Here is a 27,814-nt window from a genome sequence, read left to right on the forward strand (position 1 = left end):
TGCACTATATACAGCACAGAGAGAAACATGACAACAGGGCTAGTGTATGCGCAGTTATCTGTGGCAGTCTGCTACTGTAAATTTTGCAGATCTGGGAAAGGTGAAGAGGAATGCAGTGTAAATAAAAAGAAGGTATTCTAAAGGATATCTTTAGCAATCATCAGTCCCAACAAGGTTGGATTACCAAGAGTACAGAGCATGTTTCACCTGCATCACTGCTGTATAATGTTAGTAAATTGTTAAATTTTCCAGAAGGTCAGACTTCTGATTTCTGAATCTTCATGCCAAGATGTAAAACCGGTAACAGAACAAAAACACAGTTAAGGAGTGCAATTTCCCAAATAGTACTCGATGGTCAATGCACTCGAGGGTAGGTTTCACAAAGCTTAGTTAGAGCAAGTTCAATAATATAGCCAAGTACTAGTTCCAAATCATCTATAGTTATAGTTAATTCATACGATAGGTACCTATAAAGCATTAATACATGATCTCACGTATCATACACACACTGCGTACTGGAGCCTATGCTGCAACTGACTGCAAATTAATAGCTCAATATTCTTCTCTCTTATCTCTTTAAAATATGTTTATAGCTGGCTTATAGCATGCTATTGTGCCTGCTCTTAAGCTACAAGTTTCACATGGTTGCTAAATTACCATTTGGTAAGCATTCTAATTACACTGATGGAGTAAAACAAGTTTGGAGCATTTGTTTTTAGCATGAAGGCCTGAACCTCTACAGAGCACCAGAAACATTTCAGAAGGTAATACTCAGAGGAGAGAGCATGTCAAAGCAATACAGTAAACAAACACCAGCAGCAGACGCTGTTAACTTCTGACCGTCCTGAATCAAAGCAGTACAAAAGAACAATCTTTCACAGGCACTAGAATACTGTACTTAACAATGTATAGAAGTTGGATTACCGAGAGAATTACATGTTTTTGCCCAGAACCCAAGAGAGGAGATGTTTTTGACAGCAGAAACCAATTAACAATTCAGGGTGACCTATAGCAATAATCAGTACATCAACTAGGGATAAACATATCCAAATGATGACATCAACAGGGCTCCATGCCATCTTCCTCCCATCTTCTCCTAGCTTATAAAATTGCACATATTCCTTTCTGATCCATAACTTCAAGAACCGAAATTTTTTTTCTGCACAATCCAAACCACTCACTTGCTCACACTTAAACTGTCAAACACTACTACTAAAACACCTCACCAAATCAAATCTGTTGTTTATTGCAAAAGAATATCCTACAAAAGCTAATTAGGCTATTGCTAATTGTTAATTAGGATGCTAATTTGGATCCAGATCTCTCAGGCCTTTGAGATATAAACAAATTGTGGGGTTTCCCTCCTCTGCAATCCCAAGGACGGGAGGAGGCAGCGCCACCACACCAAACCAAGTCCTCACCTCTCTCTCTACGATGCCTCCGCGCTTACGTGCCACGGCGGCGAGGCTTCTCGTGCTCCTCGCGTGCGCGTGCGCGGTGTTCGTCCCGCCGTGCCGCTGTGCCAGCGACCAGGGCGAGGCGCTGCTGCGATGGAAGGCGTCGCTGACGAACGGGACGCGCGGCGGCGGGGGTGGCGGAGCGTTGGACTCGTGGAGGGCGTCGGACGCGAGCCCGTGCCGGTGGCTCGGCGTGTCGTGCGACGCGCGCGGGGACGTCGTGGCGGTGAGCATCAAGTCGGTCGACCTTGGCGGCGCGCTTCCGGCGGTGAGCTTGCTGCCGCTGGCCAGGTCGCTGAAGACGCTGGTGCTCTCCGGCACCAACCTCACCGGCGTGATCCCGAAGGAGCTCGGCGACCTCGCCGAGTTGAACACACTTGACCTCACCAAGAACCAGCTCTCCGGCGCGATCCCGGAAGAGCTGTGTCGGCTGAGGAAGCTCCAGTCGCTGGCGCTCAACAGCAACTCGCTGCGGGGCGCCATCCCCGACGGCATTGGCAACCTCACCAGCTTGACGTCCCTGACGCTCTACGACAACGAGCTGAGCGGCACCATCCCGGCGAGCATCGGCAACCTGAAGAAGCTGCAGGTGCTCCGCGCCGGCGGGAACCAGGCGCTGAAGGGCCCGCTGCCGCCGGAGATCGGCGGTTGCAGCGACCTCACAATGCTCGGCCTCGCCGAGACCGGCCTCTCCGGCAGCCTCCCGGAGACGATCGGCAACCTCAAGAAGATTCAGACCATCGCCATCTACACCGCGATGCTCACCGGCTCGATCCCGGAGAGCATCGGCAACTGCACCGAGCTCACCAGCCTGTACCTGTACCAGAACACCCTCTCCGGCGGTATCCCGCCGCAGCTCGGCCAGCTGCGCAAGCTGCAGACTGTGCTCCTATGGCAGAACCAGCTCGTCGGCACGATCCCGCCGGAGATCGGCAACTGCAAGGAGCTCGTGCTCATCGACCTGTCGCTGAACGAGCTCACCGGCCCCATCCCGAGAAGCTTCGGCAGCTTGCCGAACCTGCAGCAGCTGCAGCTCAGCACCAACAAGCTCACCGGCGTCATCCCGCCGGAGCTCTCGAACTGCACATCGCTGACCGACATCGAAGTGGACAACAACCAGCTCACCGGCGTGATCGGCATCGACTTCCTGAGGCTGCGCAACCTGACGCTGTTCTATGCGTGGCAGAACCAGCTCACCGGCGGCGTGCCGGCGAGCCTTGCACAGTGCGAGAGCTTGCAGTCGCTGGACCTCTCGTACAACAACCTCACCGGCCCCGTCCCGAGGGAGCTGTTCGCGCTGCAGAACCTCACCAAGATTCTCCTGCTCAGCAACGATCTCTCCGGTTTCATCCCGCCGGAGATTGGGAACTGCACCAATCTCTACCGGCTCCGGCTGAACGAAAACCGGCTGTCGGGCACGATCCCGGCGGAGATCGGCAACCTGAAGAACCTCAATTTCCTTGACCTCGGCAACAACCGCCTCACCGGCCCGGTGCCGGTGGCGCTGTCCGGCTGCGACAACCTCGAGTTCATGGACCTGCACTCCAATGTTCTCACCGGCACATTGCCGGAAAAGCTGCCGCGCAGTCTCCAGTTCGTTGACATCTCCGACAACCGGATCACCGGCGTGTTGGGCGCCGGCATTGGGTCGTTGCCGGAGCTGACGAAGCTGAACCTCGGGAAGAACCGGATCTCCGGTGGCATACCACCGGAGCTCGGTTCTTGCGAGAAGCTCCAGCTGCTGGACCTCGGTGACAACGCGCTTGCCGGTGGCATCCCGCCGGAGCTCGGGAAGCTCCCTTCCTTGGAGATTTCGCTTAACCTCAGCTGCAACCGCCTCTCCGGCGAGATCCCGTCGCAATTTGGCGGCCTTGATAAGCTCGGTTGCCTCGACGTATCGTACAATCAGCTCTCCGGCAGCCTTGAGCCATTGGCAAGGCTGGAGAACCTCGTCACGCTCAACATCTCCTACAACGACTTCTCCGGCGAGCTTCCCGACACGCCTTTCTTCCAGAAGCTCCCCATCAACGACATCGCCGGCAACCACCTGCTTGTCGTCGGCTCCGGTGGCGACGAGGCCTCCCGGAGAGCGGCCATCTCGTCTCTGAAGCTAGCCATGACGGTCCTCGCCGTAGTGAGCGCGCTCCTCCTCCTATCAGCGACCTACGTGCTCGCCCGCTCTCGCCGCAACAGCAACGGCTCCATCCACGGCGCCGACGAGAGGTGGGAGGTGACCCTGTACCAAAAGCTCGACTTCTCCGTCGACGAGGTGGTGCGGTCCCTGACGTCGGCGAACGTGATCGGGACTGGAAGCTCCGGCGTGGTGTACCGCGTGGGGCTCCCGAACGGCGACTCCCTCGCCGTGAAGAAGATGTGGTCCTCCGACGAGGCCGGCGCGTTCCGCAACGAGATCACGGCGCTGGGCTCGATCCGCCACCGCAACATCGTCCGCCTCCTCGGGTGGGGCGCGAACCGGAGCACCAAGCTGCTCTTCTACACCTACCTCCCCAACGGCAGCCTCAGCGGGTTCCTCCACCGCGGCGGCGTCAAGGGCGCCGCCGAGTGGGCTCCCCGCTACGACATCGCCCTCGGCGTCGCCCACGCCGTCGCCTACCTCCACCACGACTGCCTCCCCGCCATCCTGCATGGCGACATCAAGGCTATGAACGTCCTCCTCGGCCCGCGCAACGAGCCGTACCTCGCCGACTTCGGCCTCGCCCGCGTCCTCTCCGGCGCCGTCGGCTCCGGCTCCGCCAAGCTCGACTCCTCCAAGCCACGCATCGCCGGCTCCTACGGCTACATCGCACCAGGTGCAAACTGCCGCTCAATTTCGAAAATTTTATATCTTTCCATCACATTTCAACAAAAAAATGAAATTTTTTGACTGAGATTTGAATTCATTCTTTGTACGTGACAGAGTACGCGTCCATGCAAAGGATCACGGAGAAGAGCGACGTGTACAGCTTCGGCGTGGTGGCGCTGGAGATCCTGACGGGGAGGCACCCGCTGGACCCGACGCTGCCAGGCGGGACCCACCTGGTGCAGTGGGTGCGCGAGCACCTGCAGGCGAAGCGCGCCGCGGCGGAGCTCCTCGACCCGCGGCTGCGCGGGAAGCCCGAGGCGCAGGTGCAGGAGATGCTGCAGGTGTTCTCCGTCGCCGTGCTCTGCATCGCCCACCGCGCCGACGACCGCCCGGCGATGAAGGACGTGGTGGCGCTGCTGAAGGAGATCCGGCGGCCGGCCGAGGGCGCCGGCGGCGAGGGGAAGGAGCAGACGTGTGGTGGTACGGCGGCGGCTCCGCCTCCTCCGGCGGCTGAGCAACGGTCGCCGGCGAGGAGCGCGCTGCCCAATGGCGGGTCTTTTAGCTGCTCGTTTGCCATGTCGGATTACTCGAGTTGAACTGCTTGTTGTAGAGACCTGTAGCGTTAGATAGTAAGTAGTGATTTCTTGAATTATTTTGAGGTTACAATGTTGTATTTTAGATGAATTTGTACTTGTAAATTAATGTAATCTGATTTTTGAAAAGAGAGAGGAGAGCACCGTATTTACCAGAGTATATGTACTCTGTTCTTATGCAATCAGAATGCTTGGTATATGCTGAAAATTTCACAGTTCGGCTATTTTTGTAATCTCATTTTAAAATTGAACCATCCTAAAAACTACCCATTTCACAGCGAGCTTTTAACCCATTTCAGCCTTGTTCGGTTATAGGGAGATTGGACGGGATTGGAGTACAACCCCCATGGATTTCTCCCCCACAGAATAAATCCTGGCCCATAGAAAAATCGCTGTTCGGTTAAGTCTAGTCGGATTTCTAGCCCGGTCCATCTGGGAGTTTTTCATTGTCTTGGCCAATGAATTAATCGTCTTCACCGATGGTGTGGAAAAAAATCTCGTCATCTTGTATTATAATGTGTAAAATCCCAACCTGCTACTTTTCTATAAATCCATGTCAAAACGAGCAGATGTTTTTATGGAGGGAAATATGAGAAAGTTGGAGATTCAAACCCCACAGAGATTGGGTGACACGGGAGGAGTTCACCCAATCCCCATTGGAATAGATTCCTCTTGGGGATTAAATCCCAACTAACCGAACAATGCCTTCTAAATATAGTTTTCATAACAGTTTAGTTTTGAATTAACTTTATGAAAACGGGTAACAGCGAAACTTTCATCAGTAAGTTGGTTAAATTGCCAAATTACTGGAAATTCAGGGTTGATTTGGATATTCAGTAGGCCGAGGTGATTTTGAATTTTTTGAGTTGAGACGGTGCGTTGGATTGGGATCCGGTGGCTGATATTCTCTGCGTGCGCTGCCTGCTGGAATCCCGGCCCACCAACGAGCAATGGGCCGGAATCCAATCCCGGCCTGCCAAACAAGGCCTCCGTGTGTTGCCGCCGCCGCCTTTCCCCCTCTCCTCTCCTCTCCGCCGAGCCGCCACCGCTTCTCCCAGCGCGCCGCAGCCGCCGTTCCTCGCCGCCGGCGATCCCCGCAAGGCCGCAACCTCCCCGCCTCCCATCGCGTAGTCCTCTCCCTCGAGCGGCCTCGCCACCGTGTTGGACTCGCGATGTCGCCAACGGAAGCAGGAGAGCTCGCCGGGGGCAGCGGCGCGGGCGGAGGGGTGGGGGTGGGGGTGGAGAGGGTCTTCGTAGGCGCTGGATGCAACCGCGTGGTGAACAACGTCTCCTGGGGGGCCTGCGGGCTCGTTGCCTTCGGCGCGCAGAACGCCGTCGCTCTCTTTTCCCCTTCGGTCCGATGCCATCTCGTTTTCTTCGTTTGCTTCTCTCTCTTCTTTGTATTCTTAGTAGTTAGAACCCACACACACATTATCTGTTGATTTAAACAATTTGGTTATGCGCCAGCAGAGAGGCGAGATTGTCTCCACGCTTCCGGGGCACAAGGCTACGGTGAACTGCACTCTTTGGCTGCCAACTAAGAAGGATGTGCACCAAGGTACGTTCTTTGTAGTTCTGTTCTTATATTGATTGTCTTCACATCTGTACATTAGAGAATTTTTCAGTCCGAACGTTGGATAATATGGCTGAAATAACACTTCTTCACATCTGGATTTTACAGTAGTTTCAGTTCAAGCTTTGTATAATATGGCCGAAATAACTCCTTTAGATATCACCTTGTTATTGTACCTCGATCCATTTTGCCAAAAAAAAATAATAATTTGCATTTCACCGTTGCGTTAGTGTAATTCGGAAATGAATGTGAGGAACTGGGAACTGGTTTTGTTCAATATTTGTAGGTGCTAACTTAGGTACTGTAGATTACTTTAGATTTTAGGTCAAAGGGGAAAAATGTTCTGATTCTGATAGATAAGTTGTTGGCTGTTGATCTTTGTGGTTTGTAGTCCGCTGCGCGGAGAGGCACTATCTATTATCAGGAAGTGCTGATGGCATTATCATGTCATGGAAGATTGATTCTGGAAAAGGAGAGGTCAATTTCTCGTGTTTCACCTTATCGTCTTTGTATAGATTGTTCTGTATCTCAATCTGTGGCTTTCACTGCAGTATACTATGACTAGAATTTGTTGCAATTGTATTTGCTGGGAAATGTTTCTATGTTGTCTTGAGGACTCAAGTTGTTAAAAACAGTTGTTTTTCTTTTTCTGTCTGCATTGCAGTGGACTCATGCGTTGCAACTGCCTGTGATGCACAAGAAAGGGGTCACCTGTCTTGCTGGAAGGATGGTGTCAGATACTGTTTCGATTTTTGCCTCCACCTCCTCAGATGGAACTGTGGTCATTTGGAAAATGGAAGATGAACCAGCAACTGTTGGTAAGATAAACAGACATAGATGGTAATAAATTGTAGTTAGGGCCTAACCTTCTTGTATCTGGAAGAAAGCCATATTGGTTTTAGCCAGTATCTAAAATAAGGTCTATTAGTTAGTCAAATTATAGTTCTAATAACTGTTTGATTTTGATCTTAAAGTTTAAGGATATGCGAGCTGCTGCCCTACTGAAGTAATGTGCTCCATATATGCAGGCAGCTGCAAAGTGTCTTGTTTGCATTCTATATCCATTGGTCCAAAGCCAATGGTTTCACTTTCATTAGCAGTATTGCCTGGGCAGGGAGGCCATCTCATTTTGGCAATGGGAGGTTTAGATCACAAGGTCCACATTTATTGTGGGGATCAGTCAGGCAAGGTTTGTATCTGATGCTTTTCATACTCGTTTTGCTATCCCTTCTCGCATTTCTTGTCTCAAGTAGGCATCTTGGCATGCAGTTCACCAAAGCCTGTGATCTTAAAGGTCATTCTGATTGGATTAGAAGTTTGGACTTCTCTTTACCTGTGATGACGGGCAGTGAGGAGCACAGCCTTTTTCTTGTTAGCTCATCTCAGGACAGAACCATTAGGATCTGGAAAATGAATTCAGATGCTGTTTCTTCTGGTCACACGACATCCAGAAAGGAAGATATTGGGATTGCCTCCTATATTGAAGGTCCTTTGTTTGTGTCCGGTAATACACATTACCAGGTATCATTGGAGTCCCTTCTTGTTGGTCATGAGGACTGGGTGTATTCTGTAGAATGGCAGCCTCCTACACTAACTGGTGATGAAGCTCATCAACCAATGAGCATATTGTCTGCATCCATGGACAAGATGATGATGATATGGAAGCCAGAGAAAAATACTGGTCTTTGGATAAATTCAGTGACTGTTGGTGAGTTAACTCACTCAGCACTTGGATTCTATGGTGGCCATTGGGAGCCTGATGGAAAATCCATTCTTGCACATGGATATGGTGGATCCTTTCATATGTGGAGAGATGTAGGACTGGGTTCTGAAAACTGGCAGCCTCAGATAGTCCCATCTGGCCATTTTGCACCTGTATCTGACTTAACATGGTCAAGATCTGGTGAATATCTGTTATCAGTGAGCCATGATCAGGCAAGTTCTTATACCAATTTTAATCCTAACTAATAGATTGTACTATTTTAGTTGTCATTCTCCTCCACTTACTAATCCTCTTTTGCATCAACATTTAATATGCAGACAACACGCATATTTGCTCCTTGGAGAAGCCAAGTTAGCCCAGGGGATGTGGCTTGTTGGCGTGAAATTGCTCGCCCTCAAATTCATGGGCACGATATTAACTGTGTGGCATTGATTCAGGGTAGTGGGAACCACCGGTTCGTTAGCGGTGCTGATGAAAAGGTCTCTAGAGTCTTTGAAGCTCCTTTATCATTTTTGAAGACTCTACAACATGCAACTTTGTTGAAATCCGATAAATCTGAGGATTTTGACGATGTGCAAGTCCTTGGAGCAAATATGTCTGCTCTTGGACTTTCACAGAAACCTATATATACACATGGTCAGCATTCATCATGCCTGTTTCACGAGTATACCACATTGGGCAATTATCCTTTGTTTGGCACTTGTATTAGTACATAATTTAACTTTTCTGAGTTCTTTCATTTAAATGGTACTTATTTCTGTTGATGGTTGTATTTTAGGAGCAAGGGAAACTCCAAACAGTATTTCTAATGATGGGCCAGATTCCATAGAGACCATTCCTGATGCAGTGCCAACTGTGTTCACTGAGCCTCCTGTAGAGGATCAACTAGCCTGGAATACTCTATGGCCTGAAACTCACAAACTTTATGGCCATGGCAATGAACTCTTCTCTATCTGCTGTGATCATGGAGGAAAGCTCATTGCATCATCTTGCAAGGTATTAGATGGAGCATGTTTATCTCTGGGCATCTATGAAATATTTAATCACAACATCTTGTATAGTACAGTGACATGACTTGATGCACTTTATGCTTATAGTTTGGCTTGATGGGTCTGATGTAGTGATGTGACTTTGTTGCAGGCTCAATCAGCACCAGTTGCTGAGATCTGGCTGTGGGAGGTTGGAACATGGAAAGCTGTTCGCCGCTTGCAGTCTCATAACCTGACAGTTACACAGATGGAGTTTTCTCGTGACAATGCTTTTCTTTTGAGTGTATCAAGGGATCGTCATTTGTCTGTTTTCTCAATCAGGAAGACAGGTAAGGACTTCTTCCTATGATCTAGTAGTTTCTACAAATTTGTTGCCTTCAATTATGGTGCTATAATTCAGTTTTTTTCTTTAACTGCTGACATTTGTCTGTTGTGTGATTATTGATATCATTCCACCGGTGTAATTCTAGATGATGGAGCAGAGCATCATCTTATTGCAAAACTTGAAGCACACAAAAGAATTATATGGGCATGCTCATGGAACCCCTTCAGCCACGAATTTGCAACTGGATCAAGGGACAAGACTGTCAAGATTTGGCGTGTTGAAGATTCATCTTCTGTCAATCTGCTCACAACATTGCCTCAGTTCCATGACAGTGTCACAGCATTGGCCTGGACGGGCCGTGATCGTGCTCGTAATGCTGGTCTTCTTGCTGTCGGCATGGACAATGGAATGATTGAGCTCTGGAACATCTCAGGAGGAAGAGCCTCCACAGACAACAGTGGTTCAGGTTCATCTCCGCTCAGCTTTGCATGCATGCTCCGTTTTGATCCTATGCTGTGTCATGTGTCAACTGTGCACCGTTTACGGTGGCAGAAATCTGACTCGTCCGATGAGAAATCAGTACTACAGTTAGCTTCTTGTGGAGCTGATCACTGCGTAAGGGTGTTTGAGGTCCATGACTTTTAGATAGTTATATGATAGTGTAGCACTCAGATCATGAGCTGCATCTAGTTATTGGCAGAACATAGGCTTAGACATCTGGATTTCATTGCCAAACTGTTGTGTTTGGCAGTTTTTGTGTTGCCAGTGTGTTCCCAGATATGTTGTAGTACCAAAATAGTCTTTTTACACGAAAATTGTGCTATTAAAAAGCATTTTTGTGTTAATGTGCAACCGTGACATTAGTTTACTTAAAGACATGGAACATTGGTTCACTGATAAATGATGAAGTGTGATAGATTACTTAAAAGGCATCAAACATTGGTTGACTGATGAAATGATGGGAGTTATTTTGCCTTCGACTACCGTTTGGTTAAGCTTGGTCTAGCACTGATGCATCCTCGAATGTCATTTCAATCTGTAGCAAACGAACAACTACTGATAGAATCAAGAATTTCCTGTGTTCCAACACACAAGCAATGTTTTCCATACTTCCATTCCATGTAGAGTATACTATGTTCAGGTTGCCACAACCTCTGCTGCTGTGCTGCCTGAAGCTTCCTTGCTCCAGAGGAGAAACTGAGCAAACAAGAAAGAGGAAGCAGCAGCCAGCCCCAGAATCCAAATCCACATCAGTATGATTTGCCTTGTCTTGCCCAATTTCATGATGAAAACACTCTAGAGTTTGTTTTCACACAAGAAAACAACAACAAAAAAAGAGAGAAAAAGGAGGAGAGGAAGAAATCTGAATCCCTAAATCAGTGTCAGTCTATCTTGTGCTGCACCTCCTGGCAACAAGAACACCACAGGGAGGAGCAGTGAGCTCCAGGTCACAGAGTGCAGACATCCAGTAGCTGTAGTGCCAGAACCAGAGCTTGGCCTGCACCTTGAAAGTGCTCCTGATGGTGTACACCACCCTGTTGCTCCTCATCTGGTTCACCATCTCCACGGCCAGCTCCGGCGGCAGCACCACCTGGCTGGACACCATGTGGACGTTGATGATCTGCGACTGCCCCCGCCGCTGCGCGAACGGCGGCAGCGCCTGCGCCGCCATCCGCCTGCCGCCGAAGAAGAGCTCCACGGCGGCCGACCGGAACACCACGTCCATCTTCTGGTTCGGGTTGGAGACGTTGGCGACGAGCGTCATGTCGCCGTTGACGTAGGCCGGCGAGCCGACGTACACGGCGTTGAGGGTGGCGTTCGCGGCGTCGAACGACGGCGCCCTGGGCTTCACCGCCAGGAACACGACGAGGATCACCGCGCCGGCGATGATCAGGAGGAGGCTGAAGGCGAAGCAGACGATCGCGGCGCACCACATGGCCGGCGATGTCCTCTGCCTCGGCTGCAGGATCAGCTTCGGCTCCGGCGGCGGCGGCGGTGGCGGCAGTGGCAGCTGCTTCATGTGCAGCATCTTGGTCAGGATGGTTCTTGGAGACTGGAAATGATAAGGAGTCGCCATTAATCTTGCGCTAGCTAGCAGCAAGATCCACCAAGAAGACGATCTAGAGACGAAGCTAGAAGAGCTCAGCTCATCAGCTCACACCAAGAGTGCAATAATGGCCTACTAGTAAAGCAAAAGCTAGAGCAACAAGACGCAAGAACATGAACAATGGAATGGGAATGGAGTGATGGAATTAAAAGGAGGCTAGGTAAGCTAATGGGGATCCAAATTAAAGAGAGGGATAGAAAAAGAGAAGCTTTTGGAAAATGGGGAGCCAAAATGGGGCCACTTGCCTTGTGTTTCGCCATTGAAAATTCGGAGCTGCTTCGAGTAAAGATGTGAAGTAGTGGGGTACTCTGGCTGCTGGCTGCCGGCAATTGATGGAGCCTGCTTTACCTCACAAAAGCATATTTCTTGAGCTGGGCAAATACAAAGCTTTAGTTATTTGTCGCTCTCAGCAAAACAATCGCTTCGATGCTGCCTGTTCCAACAGCGTTACAGGCTTACAGCTATTTGCAATGTGCTCTTCTTTTCTTTCCAAAGAAAAAGAAGTGTTCATCCACTGTATGCATCAAGTAAGTATGATTTCTGTCAGGTATATAATTTACCGCAGGATGCAACTAATGGCATGTGTCACAGTCAATACAGATATCTGTAATCTTGTTCCATAAAGCTGAATGACAAGTTTGACATATGAGAAATGTGCAAGTTGCAAGATATCAGCATATGAGAAGCATGCTCTGTTGAACACACAGGAGAGAGAGAGAGAGAGAGGAAGAAAACTAGCACAAGTTGCTTAACCTCGAAAAAGGCAAAAGGCAGCACTAGTCATGCTCTACCTCGTCTTTGTTCCAAAACGAAGACAAGGGATGGGGTTAATTCATGGCTAAGGAACCTAAATATGACAGAATCGCCTGGATAGATATTACTAGTAGTGACTGTAATAAGAACATTCCAGCAGTCCAGCTGCTGACTCCTGGCTTTTTAGTGGTTAGTGCCCTTCTTTGTCAGAGGTTCAGAAAGATGATTCTGCACTGCACATCTTTGCATGGTACAGTATCTTCCTTTGCGTCAGATTGCACATTTGCACTCTCTTCACCACTCTTCAGGTGTTCTCCAGACTCAGCTGGCCTTGGTTGACTCTTGACTGCTGATGAATGAATCAGACTGCATGGCAATATATTTAAGTATCCAATCATCTTATACGGTTATTCTTGTTTGCATTTGCCATCTTGATCTGAACTTTTATGAGCAGACGATTGATTAACTCAGTTCTGTAGTTTACACATGCGTGTGCGTCACCATGTGACTGCCTTTCTAGCTTGCAAGCGCAGCTCGGAGCTGCGAGATTATTCAGTTCTCTAGTGATTCGATCATGTGATGTAGTATTTGTACAGTGGATGGATGGATTAATAAGGTTAGAGTTTATAGGTTAGGTGAGCTCGATGATCAGGTCAGGCGATGTTCGCCGGCGGCGCGTTGCTGTCGTATGCCATGACCGGCGTGCCGGCCGTCTCGTCGCTGGGCACGTAGGAGCAGCTCGCCGACGCCTCCACCGGCTCCTGCTGCGCCACCATGCCCTGCTCCATCGACAGGTACTGGTCCTCCGGCCCCAGGCAATGCTGCAGCAATGAACACGCACGTACGTGAGCTCGTCGCCGCCGCCGCCGCCGCCGACCATGGCAAAGACGGCCGTGGACGGACAGTCGGAGATATAATATGCTCACCGGCATGAGGGGGAACGGCGTGGTGGGGATGAGCGTGGAGAGCAGCTCGGTGCAGGTGTACGCCTGCCTCCACGCGTCGGCGGCGGCGTGGTCATCTCCCGCGACGTCTTCGACGCACGCCGCCGCCGCCGCCGCCGCGGCGCCGCCGGCCGCGCAGGGGTCACCGCCGTGCAGCCCGGCCACCTGCGAGTTGGCGTCGTACACGTCGTGGTCCCTGAAAAAAAAAAGTCGCAACCTTATTTGTAACAGATGGACGGCTGAGATGCGCAGCTGGTGACCCTACCTGAGGTAGATCAACGGGTCAGATGCACCGAAAATCGAATGGCCAGGATCTGCCCCTCCGTCCGGGCCCCACATGGCAGCGTCACCACCGAATGTGGCCAATCCGTCCGCTTGGTTCACGTACATCTGATTCCCATCTGCACCCTGCAATTAACATGCAAAATTTGCCATAATTTTGTCAGTAATTCGTTTCAGTTCAGAGAAAAAAAAAACCCTACCTGCATCGTAGCTGCCGTTGGATCGAACGGCGCCATGTGATTGCTCAACAAGTTGTTCTGCAAGATCATTTTTTTTGGGGGACAAGGTTTGTTCAGAATTCTGACCGAATGGATAGTACAAGATTTGTTCTTGTCTGAATCTCTACAGTTTTGTTCAGAATTCTGCAGTTTTGAGAAACTTTATCTCGTTTCATCGTTGGGGTGTACCTTCCTTTCCATGACGCGGCTCAGCAATTCCATGATGAACTTCTCGGAGCCGTCGATCTCGCTCGTGGAGCTGAACGCCGCAGGATCTGGCTCGAACATCCTGCAAGAACACGAACCGAAAGTATCATGGCATAAAGATTATTCAGGGATTATCGCTAGGGATGGCAATGGGTTGGGTCGGTACGGATAGAGCAAGTTCGTGCCCGACCCGGTACCCGCTTCTACCCGCTCGATAGATATCTAATAGGATTGCCAGATAGAAATTCATGTCCATGTCCATCGAGCACTCGGTGGGTATCTAATGGGTTTTATATGATTAATATCTTAATAGAAAGAAAGATAATTAAATAAAAAGTAACAAAATCAATAAATTATAAAATTATCAGAAGAGCAATGTAATTATGCAAATTATAAACAAGCTAGCATAACTTCATCGAAATTCAAGATTTTAATAGGTTAAAAATAAGTATGAGATAGATCAAAATCAACCTCTATATTAATTTCGGGTTGGGTATGGGTTATCCATGGATAAAAATATAAAACCCAGCTACTATCCATTAGATTTTCGGGTTATTGGTGAGCATACCCACGGTCAAAAAATTAACCTCATGCCCATACCTATCGCTTAGGTTACTCACGAATACCCGAACCCGTGAGTAAAATTGTGATCCCTGATTATTATAGATTTGCAGTGATGTTTCTGCCTGTCAGTTTTAACTTGGACAATGTAATCATATTTGTTAATATATTTGGAGATGAATTTTTATCAATCGATTTGATATTCACTCATTTTTTGCACCTCACCTAAATATTTATTAAAAAAAATTAAAAATGAGTGTATTAATTAATCTGAGATATATCACTCCATAAATATACAAGTTTAAATTTAACTTTTACACGTTGTAACAAAAATAACAAATTAAACTAAAACTAGTATACACACGTTCAAAGTTAAAACTACTATTTTTTGTTAAAACTTATAGAAGTCAAATTTTAATTTACATATTTGTGAAGTGATATATTTTATATTATTAACTTTTGTTAAAACTTATAGATAGATATTTTATAGATAGATATCTTATTAACCTTTTTAAGAAAAAATGATAACTATTTAGATGAGAAATACAAAAATGATTGGATATCCAACTGAATGATGAAAATATTGTTCCCATATATATACCTGAGGCGTTCCTCGGTGATTTGCAGCTGTTGCTGGGAAGAATATATCTCTTGCTGAATCTCCTGAAGTGCATAGAAGAAACAAATTGCATTGTCAATACCGAGGATTTAACAGTATAAACTCTGCTTTGAAATCTGAACTAGTTCTTCACCTCTATTTTCTCGTTCAGCGCCCCTGGGCTGAAATTTTCAAGCAAGAAAGATAGTAAAAGAGATGAAACTTAATAAAAATATTTTTTACACGAAATAGATTCTATGAAAAAAAAAAAGCATCAGGGATACATGTAATATGTACGTGCATGCATACTTCGCTAGCTGTGTCGCCATGTCGCTTTCTCGCTTGAGCCGCTGGAGCATGCTGACGAGATACTGCATCGAACCACCATCATCACTTTGATTACGCGATGGCTTACTCCCTCTCGAAAAAGAAGAGATGATGTTAATTTACCTCCCGATTCTGGATGGATCTGCAATGATCAACCGATGCAAGCAAACAAAAAACACAGGTCACATGTCTGATAATTTGTTCATCGATTTGTTCAGAAGAAGGCAGGAGTAGAGAGTGTATATATGGATGGTTGCATTCTGACACTCACTCTCCCCTGTCGTGCTCCGAGAGGTTCATGTACCGGAGAATCACGTCCTCCACCCTGAACACAGCAGCAGAGCCAAAAAGATGAGCTATGGCATGGTCATCCATGGAGCTGAGCCTGAACGTCATCGACGGTGAACCATGCAAGAAAGAAGAGGACGATCGAGCGAGATATGCAGGGTACCCGCGGCGGCCGGAGAAGTGGCTGAGGCGGCCGGAGGGGGAGAACATGAGGAGGGCGATGTCGATGTCGCAGAGCACGGACAGTTCGTACGCCTTCTTGATCAGCCCGTTCCGGCGCTTGGAGAAGGTCACCTGCCTGTTCGTCGTGTTCTCGATCCTCTTGATCGGCAGCTTCACCCGCCCCATTTCCTCCTCCTCCTCCTCGTCGTTGCACACGCAAGCGCGAGCACGCAGCTACCACCGAGCTCGCCGTCGCCGGCGACGGTCGAATCGCTACGCTCAGCTAGCTCACGGACCAAAGATCTTCAAGAGGGAGAGAATCGCGAGCGCGATCGAGGCGAGGCACGGCACGCGGCGCGGCGCGCGTCAGGCGGGCGGGGGCGTTCGGAGCGGGTGGACGGGAGCGCGCGGCGGAGCGAGGAAGACGGCGAGGGGTGGCTGGCCCGCCTACGTGTCGCCCATGCGGCGGCGCAGCTCGCGCGCTCGCTGCGGTATAAATTTGAGTGGCGCGCGCGCTTCACTCGCTCGCTCGCTTGATCCGCGTCTCGGAGCGAAGCTGTTCGTGTTTTGGCTTAGCTGAGGTAATGTGCTGCTGCTATCTAGCTTTCCATGCAAGTTTTTCTCTTTCCAGCTAGATTTTGATTTTATGCCCACTGATTGCAGCAATAATTTCCCACTGATTGCAGTAATAATTTCTGATTTCTTTTGGTTGTTCAGTGAAGTAATGTCACATGCATGATCTTTGTTGATTGCAAGGTTTGAATGTGTATAGATTACGGCCATTCACCACCCATGATCCCAAATCAATCCCCGGGAATTCCATATTGATGGGTTACCATTTCCACATTTCGCCCTTGACGGACGCAACTTTAAAATAAAGATGGGATGGAGATATATAATAGATAAATACAACTAAATACGACACAAATCGTATCATATTTATATTGTAATTGTATAATAAAAACAAAACACAATCAATAAATTGAGTCAAAAATACATCCGAGATAATAAATTTCATTTGAAAACGAAGCGATAATCTTTACGCAATATGTAATTCATTAGACATAAAAAGATAATTATAAATCTATCATATTTTTTCTAAGAAAATCGTCAATTTATGAAACATGAGTCTTTAAAAAAATAGATTAGCACGTGAGACGACATATACCACTAATAAATCACTAAGCATGCCCAGATATCGTGGGAGAAGCATGTCTATGTCGTCTAGGAGGTTTGAACATATCTATTCTCTGATCACGTATAACTTGAGCATCTTCTTATCTTTATTAAAATCAAGTCCTTAAAAAACTCTCTTTTCTCGATATAGGACAACACGAAATCGATTCATTCATTGTTGATTTATTATTGGATAATATTTTTAAAATAGTATATTTATAAAATTTCTTTTAAAAAAGATTTAGAATGTGAAAAATTCACAGGAGGGTATTTGCGTATTCATACTTGTAAGCGCTCTACGACGACATGAACAATGCTCTGACGTGGCGAGTGGTCACAAGCTCACAACCCACCACGTCAGAGCGTCAGTGGCAGGCAGCCGTAGACCATACCCTTGAGGAGGCACACACATCCTGTAGAGGGCAGCCTTGTCAGGTTTGTCAGGAGGTGGCTTGGGCAATGGCTGGGGTGACGTGTTGGGCGAGTTTGCCGCCCCACGTCTGCCAAATCCAAAGAGGTGGAGGGGTAGCAGTCGAGAGAAGTACCAGTACTGGCTTGATCCACCGCCACAAGGCTGCTATCGTAGGGCTCTGTCTGTCGCCGCCTGCGCCCCATCCGTCCCCGCACTCCATGTGTCGCCGCCCCATCCGCCGCCACCGCACCCTATCCACCGCCACCCGCGTTGGATTCACCTTCACCAAGGAGAGAAGGACGCCGGAGGAGGGAGAGGGAGATGGGGAGGCTAGAGGAGGAGAAGGGTGCGGAGCCGCTGCCTCTAGGTAGAGGAGGACGCTGGAGGTGGGAGAGGGGCATGAGGTCACTGTCGGTGGGTAGGTGCCAGGCAGTCGTTGACCATGCGCTTGCGAAGGCACACACGTCTTGCAGAGGGCATGGAGGGCCTCGTTAGGCTTGTCAGGGAGGTGGCTTGGGCGAGGGCTAGGGCTAGGGCGACGAGTTAGGCGAGTTCGTCGCCCCGCATCCGCCAAATCCAAAGAGGTGGAGGGGTGGCGGTCAAGAGAAGTACTAGTACGGGCTCTATTTGTCGTCGTGCTCCATACGCCGCCACCTCATCCGCCACCTCCCGCGCTGGATTTGTCGCCACCAAGGAGAGAGAGATGTCGGAGAGGGGAGAGGGAGATATCCCGCCGGAGGGGGAGAAGGGCGCGGAGCTACCGCCTCCAAGTAGAGGAGGACGCCGAAGGGGGAGAGGGGCATGGGGTCGCCACCAGTAGCTAGGTGGGCATTGAGGACGTCTCGGATATAAATGTAATACTTTTTTATTTTGTAGGTGTTTAAGTGAATAAATATGTACATATATTTTAAATAAGATGAAACAAAGAGTATATGAAAATAGATGGATTGAAATGCAAAATTTCAGTATGTCCTACCATAGTAGGTCCAGGGCCGTCCAGGAGGGTGTGTGAGATGTTCGATCGCACAGGCCCCCAAACCACCTGAATTTTTTTTAAATTTTTTTAAGAAATAATTTTATTACTAAATCTCTAAGAAAAATATTTTACCGTATGAACCTTTTGGCCACGCCACCAACATTGGCCGAAAACAAGAACTCGCGAAAAATATGTCTTTTCTTTTGTTTATAAAACAAGAACTCAGCAGTGCTTTTATTTCCTCAATTTTTTCAATTCCTCGTCAGTCATAATGTAGTCTAGAAACATGAAGTATGATTCGGGTGCTAAAAAACATAAGATGCAAAGGCCATATGTATCAACTCAATCTTAATTATGTGGATATAATTGAAGATTTCATTTGATGGATCGATGGTACTTTTTAGTAGAAGATAAAATCAGTAGTACCATTTTTTTCTTGTAGCATTAATATTTGTATAAAATAACATATTAAAGTTATATAGTTAATTGAAAGTATGCTTGTTATATGAAATTTCTAAAATTTAGGGCCAATTAGTATTTCGCACATGGGTCCCAAATTTTTGGAGACGGCCCTAAGTAGGTCCCACCATAGATGACCCGCGTTGTAGTAGAGTGGTTTGTTACTAGCTAGCACCCAGGCTCACTTCTATCGAGTAGCTTTCATTATGCGTGCCCTAATCTACCCTGGATGACTAACAAAAGATCTTACGATTTGCTGCTAGTCTGATCTGATCTGCGATTTGGCAGCAGGCTAGCTAGCAGCTATACAGCTAACACATATGCATTGCATTGCATGCATGGTCCTAACACCGGCCGGGCATGCAGCTAGGTCACTGAGCTGTAATCCTGTGCACAGAGACGATCGTCCGCTACCTACACACACAACTGACAACGCTCACCACAAAACCAGACCTGGATCCTACCCAACCCAATCGCGCTAGCGTCCGTGCCCAGCTCGCGGCTAGCTTGTGACCCTGTCTACGACGAACACCGCCACTGCTGCTGCTGTTGGAGCTACGTAGTAGACATCACATACAAGTGGAGCCAGCCGGCCCGGTTAGCAGCTAGCGAGCAATGGCCAGCAGCAATCTGCATCCATCCATGTCGATCGTCTGCTCGCCGCAGTCGCGGAGACGGCCAAGGGTGCCAACCTTGACGCTCCTGACCGCTAGCTACTGCCAACCACGGCCCTACCGCCACTGCTGCTAGCTGTGCTGTGCTGTGCTGTAGCTAGCGTACAGTGGCCTCTCCCGGGCTCCTGTACGCTGTGGCTGCTCTTGTGTGCAGAAACGCAATGCATATCTATCTCAGCTAGCTCCTCGATCACACGTTTTTATATGCCTCTCTAGCTCCAACCCACACAGACACATTGGCATGCACTCGGGGTGTTTTCTAGCCTAGGAGATGCTGTGTCATTCAGCTCTTCAGAAGTGTGAGCCTGCTCTCTGCTCTGAATCTCTGGTGGCGCTGGAGCAACAAAGGTTTCAGCCTTTCAGGTGTAAAATGTATTTTCCCTCCTTAAATCGATTTATGTTCCATGTTTTTAGCTGATTAAGCTCCGTTTTCACTGTATTGTGGCATACATGAATACATGATGGAGGGTGCAAGCAAATGGATAGGAGGAAATGCGATTTAACTGCCTGGCTCCCTGAATGCCATCTGAGAAGCATGTCGCTGTGGCCGGCTGCCTCCTGGTTGGCATTGAGGGAGTCATGCAGGTTTGCTCACCTCCATCAACGACGACGACGAATAGCATGGCCTCCTTAGATATGGTACACATGTATGTCAAATGATGTTTATATCAGAATCAGATCTTGCACTTTCTTCATCAAACATCATTGCTCATGCACCCAAAATCCATCTCGCAAGTAATTTCTGTATCAAGCATATCATTGTTCAAGCACCGAAGCGCCCGTAACGTTCATGCAAACATACATCGAACAGATGACATTTGCATTTGCATTCATTCAGTCCGGCCATATAATAATGTACGGGCAATGTCTAGATGGGGGATTTTACGAGGTACAAGGAGGTATAGGGAGGTGGGGCGACGTGAGCCATTGATCCGCGAGTGCAAGGTACGAAAAGAAAAAATTGTAATAGATGACATTATTGTAAATACGATAGTATTAGAAAGGTAAAAGTGTCTTCGATACATATGAAAAGGTATGGAGAGATATTACCTTGTTACGTTGTATTATTTTAGAGAGTTATTTTTAGTTCATAGGTACGGTTTACATGCTCTTTGTTCTCATATGATTAAGTAGAGAGGTGAAGAGAATCGAGGGCCGACACAAGCGTGTGGCCAAAGTTAGGGGCACCAGTGGAGGTCGGGCTCTTGTTGATGTCAAAAATATGATCTGACGTGTCACATACGAAGGCCTGAGAGTCAATCTTAGTAGACAGTTTCAATGCAGGACCTAAATTCTTAGAATGATGCGTGAGCATGCCAGTCAGTTTGATCCTGCAACTGACAAAATGAACAGTAAAACAAGCCGATAGGTGACTACATATCTAGCTGATCGAATGTTGATGCTGCAACGGTTAGCCGATATGATGAACGATCGGCTGTAAAAAAGCATGGATCGGCTAGAAACACCAATAGAAATAGACTTGAAATAAGTATTAGACCAACGTAATCCGTCAAGTTACTTATTAATCTTAGTCGATAGGACAAGCCCCTATAACCAGATCGAACTAGACGTACAGAGATTGGACTTAACCAAGACAGTATGCAGTCGAGCATGATATGATTATATGAAACATGAAGATCGATAAGGCTAATAAATGAATCGACGAATTACTTGGAATAAACAATGAATCATATGTTACGATCGGCTAAACCTAATTTGCATATGATTCTCGTAAGCCGATGCAACATAAATAACTACTGATCTAACTAAATCAAATCGATTGGTACAGAAATAATGCAGTAAAGCGATCGGCTACTCTATTGATGTAAATATGATAAGCATGTAGATCGACGAAAATCATCGGCTATAGACGGCAGACAAACAACGATCTATAAAATACCTAGCCCAGATTACTAAGAATAATCATAGAAGATCGGACCCAACCGAGACAGTTCAAGATTAAACCTAGCAATGTTAGGATATATACTAAACAGATCTAAATTGCTATCAAGCCAATGAGCCGATGACTGATAACTTATCGGCTGGTACTCCAATAAAACAATGAACAAAATACATCGATCTGATATAAAGCATCTGACAAACGCAATCTACTAGATCGGACCGAACCGAGACAATACTAGATTGAATATGTCAAACGGCAAATATCAAACCCATGTAGATTGCTCAAAGTGGTCGACCAGATCAACTTAAAACACAAAAGTGATCTAAGTTGAAACTGATACGATAGCTAGAAATCATACAACTAGATTAGAAGATCAGACCGAACCGAGACAGTTCTAATCTAGCCGAATGATTACCGTAGCTCGGCGGAACGTTAGACTTACCCCTCCGCTAGAGATCGAAGCGATGCAGCCCCGCGTCAGGTGCCAAGTTCCGCCGGAGTTGAAACCTCGGAAGAGGGTGGCGATGCGCCGAAAGTAGTTGATCTAATTATGATGGAGATAGTTTACAATAACCCCGGGCATATATATTTATACCCTTGGGTGGATGCTAATCCGTGTCGGACACGACTCCTAATAGATAAAAAGAAATAACAAACTCTATTTCTAACACGACACAATTTCTAATAGATAAAAGAAAATAAACAAGTCTCAATCAGACTCCAATCTCTTAGAGATAAAATCCTAACTAACTCTAACTACTAGATAAAATTACGCTGCCAAGCCTTGGTCTTCACGATTCCTTGTTGAATTCGAACTCTTTCGGATAAAATTTCTATCGGCGATTGCACCTTTCCTTATCCAAATCCAATACAAATTTTTTTAAAATTTTGGTGTTAACAACCCTACATATTTTTCTTATAAAAATATAATTAATTGATATATTTCTATTTTATGCTTGAAAATCATAACTAAAACATCATAGTTCATCAAATAATGGATCACCAAATTGCTGTGTAAATCAATGACTAACTGAAAAGAATTATTAGCATCACACAATTATGATCTGTACCTTGTACATCGGGCTGAAGTTTGGAAACCGACGAAAACAGAACAACCGAAGATTGGAAACCGAATAGTATAGAACATAATTTCTGTCCCCATCACGTAATTCGTATTTTATGTTACCTTCCGAAACTACTGGTCCGATACTTTGTACCTTTCGAGACCTCCATAATTTATTGGATATAATTGCCCTCGTGATCAATTACCTATTTACCCTTAGTAAATACGACAAAATGTCTCTTTATAGATATATAGTTAGGCTGCGTTTGCCTTATGCAGTATTGGGGTAAGTTATCCGACGTGAAAAATGTACTAATAGATTAGTACATGATTAATTAATTATTAAATAAAAAATTAAAAAAAGATTAATATGATATTTTAAAGGAATTTTCTTAGAGAAAATTTTCACAAAAAACAAATCGTTTAGTAGTTTGTGAAGCGTGCGCACGAAAAAATAATCAACAAAAACAAAATGCATTAGATCGGGATGATTAGATGACCTCGTAAGGTTGTTAACCACTAGCTAACCATCAACGACAGTAAGAGCATCCCCAACAGCTCTTTTATCCTATCCTCTATCCTAAAAATAGAATATGAAGTGTAAAAGTAGAGCTCCAATAGAACATTTATCACATCCTTTATTTTTAGATGTCATCTATATCAGGAGAGATAAACTCTATATTTAGATGTTCTCTCTAAATCCTCCAAAGAGATATGAAGGATGTCATATATGGATGATCTACTAGAGTACAACGAGATATGAAGGATGAAACCATTTTAGATGATCATCCAAAGAAAGATATGGATGACCAAATTTAGATGAGTTGTTAGGGATGCTCTAAGCACTTGTGATGTTGTTAACCACCACTTGTTAACAACGGCGGTAGTAAGCAAATGTCACATTGAGGCGATATGTGGCTCAAACTTAAGCATACATGATATATGACGTATGACGTACACTTGAAACATTCATTTCACAAGTGATAAGATTAAAAACAAGGATAAATCAAATAAGTGAACTATTTGATAGGAACGCCGTTTCACTAACCAAAATGTAATATACGACAAAGAATCAATATTATATTAGTTGAATAACACGAGTATTCTATAAATACTGATAAACTCTATAAACTCTATATTTGCAGCTAGCGTGCCTTCTAGCAAAAACTTGAATCATAACAAAGAAAAATTTTGCCTAAAAGTGCTAATTGTGTATAGCTTCTGAACTTCAGTAGAGACTAATTCTTGTGGAGATGCCCCTCTGACAAATGGGGCAAACCTTTAGATCCTTCCCGTAGTCGAAGCACATATGCATTCCAAGGATTCATCAGTTTAGTATTTACATGATGTCCACATCCAAATGCAACTCTTTTTCAAGTCAACACAAACAAAATTACATCAGCAAGTAATATTTATATGTATTTTTAAGTCTTTTTCATACCTGATGGCTACATCCAAAAGCAAGGTTCTTTGCTTGAAACTAGCAGATTGGACAAGTCTATAGAACACAAGTTCGGCATGGGGTGAAAGCCGACGAACATGACAACGTTTATGCTTATATCATGCATACAATTTATCATCTATTTTGAAGAAAGTACCTGATCACCTATGTCACTATCCTGTGAATGTGCTACAGTCTTCTTATGTGGCGACCCATAGCTAGTAGATTGTGTTTGCTCTTTACTGATGATCACCCATAGTACTGTTGTAAATCACTCATAGGTGGAGGTAATACTATTCGATGTGGAAATCCTTGACGTTTTCTGCACCCAAAACAAAAGGTTGAGGTCATTGCTGCAAAATAATAGAGTTCTGGATTTTCATAAGTGACATGAGTTCGATTAAACAACGAAATACCCAAGCAGCTGGAGGTTTATTGCTGGCTTGAACTGTTCAGGAATCTCTATCAATGCTGAAAGTGCAAATTTTGTCTCCTTTTTGCTAGCAGTAACAAGTCTTGACATGATGTCTGTGAAGTTCACGAACTGCATTGCACTATCATATTAGTATTTGTCATGCTTAAGCTAAATATGGACTATTATTTTACTAGGGGTTGACAAGATAGCATACTTGGACGTTGTTGAATGCACGAGAAGGTATGTTGTCATCAAACTGCCTCATCATATCCCATGGCCCATCGCTAACTCCAACAAACATAATTGACAAAGCGTATTCACTGCAAAAATGGCATGCTTGAGTTGAAATGTATGACCTCAACGTCACAATATATTATTTACTATCATAATAACAACCCTAATCACGGAAATGCTAAGCATATGATTACCTGTCTTTCACAATGGCATCTATAGTCTCCCTTTCCTGAGTGCTTAGCTGCACATTACCAATGTCAACACTGCGTGTAACATGTGCAAAGTAATAAAAAACATCAAGAGTAGTACAATTGTAAATTCATTAGACCAGAAATCAAATATCATAATATTCATGTGCTGACGGAATTAGATACTCATTTCAGATCAAACCTGTCCATCTAGATTATAAGCAGGACATGATATTGCCCACAGCTCCTATACACAGTTCTAATAGTTGTCTCAATCATCGGTGCAAATGAAGTGGGACCTGTCAAGAAAAATCAAAATGTATCAGTAAAATGAATATTAATGTCTTCTATTTATAACCAAAGCAAAAGATGAACCAACCTGCCAAACGTAGTTGCGTAACAATTTCTCTGTATGGATTAAGTGCTTGTTCGAAACCATCACATGGTATGTTGTCAGGATAGAAGTTAAATACATTCTGATCATGAGTAGTTGCTGTAGCACAAACCTAGTGTTACAAATTTACATATATTTTTTATGTACAAAAAAATCAAGTTGAGAAATTATTAAACTAATCATCACCAAATCCATAGCATGGTATCAGGTTGTCCTCATCAAATCGTGCAAGAGTTCGCCCTATGATACATATGGCTTGCTCATAGGGGTTTGCAATATGCCCTAGAGCATGCATGCTCTGGTTGTTGAAGGAAACTTTGCCTGCATATAATTAGTACTTATCAACTCTTTTCTAAGAAGAAAAGAGAAACCAAAAGATGAGTTTATCATAGTTCAGAAAATAGTGCACTTAGACAAACCTGTCCATTCATTAGATTTCGTGAAATCAATCCTAACAATCAGATTTGAGGACTCAAGAACAGCATGTGTGAGAGCATCAGTTACCTAGATTAAAGGAAACGATATGCTATCATACTTCAGTTTTAACTGAAATTATGTATCGAAGTAACAAAAAAGGTGTCTTATGTCATATCCTGAAGGGGAATAGAAAATCCTATCAAAAAAAGGTACATAATTCTTTCTTTAGACCAATAATAATTAATTTCCCTACTTTACATAAACAAAACCATGGGTACTTGTAACTTAATTCCTAAGATACCAAAAACCATGCATTTACTTGAAGAATAAGAAAAAAAAATACAAAACTCTATACATTTAAGGCACCTTCTTTGCAGGACATGAACAATCTATTCTCACAACATATAAACATCAACATAAACAAACTAAATGGTACCAACAACATATAAACATCAGCATAGACAAAAACTAGGCAATCAAAAGGTGATTGCAGGTGTACCCACCAACCGATCCCTACAAACATGTGTGAAAGCACTTAATTCTTGAATCACAATAAACACATGGAGAAATCCACTTCCATTAAAGTACAGACAATACTATCAGTGACTAAATCACACATCATAAACATCACAGAACTATTCAGAGAACACTAGACCAAACCAGCAATGTTTCACACATATCACTATACCCGGAAAGCAAGAACATATGCATGCATCAGGAGGAGGTGACCGAGTTATTAATCTCATCTGCTCTAGTGTATGGTAATCGTCACCGAACCTGGCAAAACGATCGTTCCCTCTCGGTCTCGACGTGACATTGTTGATGCTGCTGCTGTAGCTGCAATAGTGCGGATGCTGCCCCGACGGATTTTGCTGCTTGGAGCCGAACGCCCCCATGGCCTCTTCCTAATCAATCTCATTCCCCTTTCTCCACTCGCTGGACAAAAATCATAACAGAGAAATTATCAATCTCGTGATTCCATTATAACCCCAAAAGAAAATCTTTGGAGGCTATATAACAAGAAAAAAACAAGAGAATGGTTTAACCGAATCACACACCAGAATCGGAAAACCCACGCAGAACAAATAAGAAGTAACTTATTACCATAAAAAAAACAAGAACAACCAAAAGAATAAAGATAAATAAACGCGAAATGAAAGAATCCCGGGATTCGGGCGACCTACATTGCGCAAAATCCTTCGTGGAACTTGCAATCCGTTGGCGTGGACGAAATCGATGGGCGAACTGAATTGAGCGACCGAACTGAACATAGACAGACTCGTAAGGATGAGATAAATATATATAGGAGTTCGTTCTTTTTCGAGCTAACTATCGATGGACTCGATTTGGGCCGCAGGAAATTACTAGGCTGGGCCGAGTTGTCAGGGACTCATTTTTTATTATGAGAAAAAAAAAGGAAATGTGCGTGGAGCGATCCTTATCTTTGTGGATGTGCTAGTATCATGCTTTACTACATGCCGTAGAAAGCATACAAGTCTAGAACGCAATTTTTTTCCATCGGTTTCAGATTTAGAAATTTTTTATGCCATACTCGTGTATCTTTGTTTTAAAATGTAATTATTTTTAGATTGTTTGTAAATATTAATATTGAGAATAAAAGGCGTTCATCTTTATGAATGAGGAAATATTGAGATGATAATGTAGGTTGAGGTAAAATAAGGAAAAAAATCAAATAAAAAATAAATGATGTGACAAGTAATATATAAATGACTATATTTTGATATAAGATTAAAATATTAAAAATGTTTATATTTTTACACAAGTAGACATGATTTTCGAACACAACTAGTTTCTCAGAAAGAAAAGTACGTGCTTTTGCCGTTTTATATACACTATTAATGTGTCCCCGTTAATGCTACGGTGTCATAATATGTTCAACAATACATTATAAAATTATAGCGTCTAAGTTATCATTTTTAAAGATAAAGTGCTCAATTATGAAATATAATTTAGCATGAGTAACTCGCAAAACAGTACGTGAGTGATTATTAGCAAGAGTAACATAAAGAACTATCCAGTTGTGATATGAAAAATATGATAGCTATAATCTTATTTTCTACTAAATAATATATGTTATGAGAAGTCAGAATTATTTATAGTCTAATATAATTATCGGATTTATAACAAATGT

At 45.1% G+C, this 27,814-nt stretch overlaps 4 protein-coding genes and 1 pseudogene across 8 annotated transcripts; 2 read left to right on the forward strand and 3 right to left on the reverse strand.

Moving 5' to 3' along the window:
* Window positions 1-1,375: 1,375 nt before the first annotated feature.
* LOC102709395 (LRR receptor-like serine/threonine-protein kinase RGI3) lies at window positions 1,376-4,856 on the forward strand. The gene is made up of 2 exons (XM_040527176.1): window positions 1,376-4,267; window positions 4,375-4,856. Exons 1-2 carry the CDS (start codon window positions 1,435-1,437, stop codon window positions 4,854-4,856), a joined length of 3,315 nt encoding a protein of 1,104 aa, XP_040383110.1. The 5' UTR covers window positions 1,376-1,434.
* Window positions 4,857-5,897: 1,041 nt separating this feature from the next.
* LOC102709674 (elongator complex protein 2) lies at window positions 5,898-10,354 on the forward strand. Of its 2 annotated transcripts, none has more exons than XM_006660183.3 (10): window positions 5,898-6,208; window positions 6,324-6,411; window positions 6,818-6,903; window positions 7,091-7,244; window positions 7,455-7,615; window positions 7,696-8,361; window positions 8,467-8,785; window positions 8,928-9,145; window positions 9,290-9,467; window positions 9,609-10,354. In XM_006660183.3, the coding sequence occupies exons 1-10, from the start codon at window positions 6,026-6,028 to the stop codon at window positions 10,106-10,108; spliced, it is 2,553 nt and encodes an 850-aa protein (XP_006660246.1). In that variant the 5' UTR covers window positions 5,898-6,025; the 3' UTR covers window positions 10,109-10,354. The 2 variants fall into 2 exon arrangements, with proteins under 2 accessions (XP_006660246.1, XP_040382608.1); XM_040526674.1 differs by having other exon boundaries at window positions 5,958-6,208; window positions 6,321-6,411.
* A 66-nt stretch (window positions 10,355-10,420) lies between these two features.
* Window positions 10,421-12,074, reverse strand: LOC102721296 (NDR1/HIN1-like protein 6). The gene has a single exon (XM_040526679.1). The coding sequence runs from the start codon at window positions 11,538-11,540 to the stop codon at window positions 10,851-10,853; it is 690 nt and encodes a 229-aa protein (XP_040382613.1). The 5' UTR covers window positions 11,541-12,074; the 3' UTR covers window positions 10,421-10,850.
* A 79-nt stretch (window positions 12,075-12,153) lies between these two features.
* On the reverse strand, window positions 12,154-16,216 carry LOC102721572 (agamous-like MADS-box protein AGL104). Of its 4 annotated transcripts, none has more exons than XM_040526676.1 (11): window positions 15,912-16,216; window positions 15,732-15,785; window positions 15,584-15,602; window positions 15,443-15,504; window positions 15,288-15,315; window positions 15,137-15,198; window positions 13,957-14,056; window positions 13,750-13,806; window positions 13,533-13,675; window positions 13,250-13,484; window positions 12,154-13,144 (listed from the first exon to the last, which is right to left on the reverse strand). In XM_040526676.1, the coding sequence occupies exons 1-11, from the start codon at window positions 16,094-16,096 to the stop codon at window positions 12,977-12,979; spliced, it is 1,113 nt and encodes a 370-aa protein (XP_040382610.1). In that variant the 5' UTR covers window positions 16,097-16,216; the 3' UTR covers window positions 12,154-12,976. The 4 variants fall into 4 exon arrangements, with proteins under 4 accessions (XP_040382610.1, XP_040382611.1, XP_040382609.1 ...); XM_040526677.1 differs by having other exon boundaries at window positions 13,250-13,463; window positions 15,431-15,504; XM_040526675.1 differs by having other exon boundaries at window positions 15,431-15,504.
* A 7,585-nt stretch (window positions 16,217-23,801) lies between these two features.
* LOC102721856 lies at window positions 23,802-26,558 on the reverse strand (annotated as a pseudogene).
* Window positions 26,559-27,814: the final 1,256 nt, after the last annotated feature.

The sequence above is a fragment of the Oryza brachyantha genome, chromosome 8 (assembly GCF_000231095.2).
Source record: "Oryza brachyantha chromosome 8, ObraRS2, whole genome shotgun sequence".
NCBI lineage: Eukaryota > Viridiplantae > Streptophyta > Magnoliopsida > Poales > Poaceae > Oryza > Oryza brachyantha.

What these genes read in the sequence shown, in the direction of transcription:
- LOC102709674 (XM_040526674.1), top strand. Translation starts at nt 6,026, where the DNA reads ATGTCGCCAACGGAAGCAGGAGAGCTCGCCGGGGGCAGCGGCGCGGGC. An exon ending in TCGCTCTCTTTTCCCCTTCG is followed by an intron (nt 6,209 to 6,320) that starts GTCCGATGCCAT and finishes GTTATGCGCCAG; the next exon opens with CAGAGAGGCGAGATTGTCTC. An exon ending in GTGGGGATCAGTCAGGCAAG is followed by an intron (nt 7,616 to 7,695) that starts GTTTGTATCTGA and finishes CTTGGCATGCAG; the next exon opens with TTCACCAAAGCCTGTGATCT.
- LOC102721296 (XM_040526679.1), bottom strand. Translation starts at nt 11,540, where the DNA reads ATGGCGACTCCTTATCATTTCCAGTCTCCAAGAACCATCCTGACCAAG.
- LOC102721572 (XM_040526675.1), bottom strand. Translation starts at nt 16,096, where the DNA reads ATGGGGCGGGTGAAGCTGCCGATCAAGAGGATCGAGAACACGACGAAC. An exon ending in CGCTGAACGAGAAAATAGAG is followed by an intron (nt 15,199 to 15,287) that starts GTGAAGAACTAG and finishes TATGCACTTCAG; the next exon opens with GAGATTCAGCAAGAGATATA. An exon ending in CAACGGCAGCTACGATGCAG is followed by an intron (nt 13,676 to 13,749) that starts GTAGGGTTTTTT and finishes TGTTAATTGCAG; the next exon opens with GGTGCAGATGGGAATCAGAT.
- LOC102709395 (XM_040527176.1), top strand. Translation starts at nt 1,435, where the DNA reads ATGCCTCCGCGCTTACGTGCCACGGCGGCGAGGCTTCTCGTGCTCCTC. An exon ending in CTACGGCTACATCGCACCAG is followed by an intron (nt 4,268 to 4,374) that starts GTGCAAACTGCC and finishes TGTACGTGACAG; the next exon opens with AGTACGCGTCCATGCAAAGG.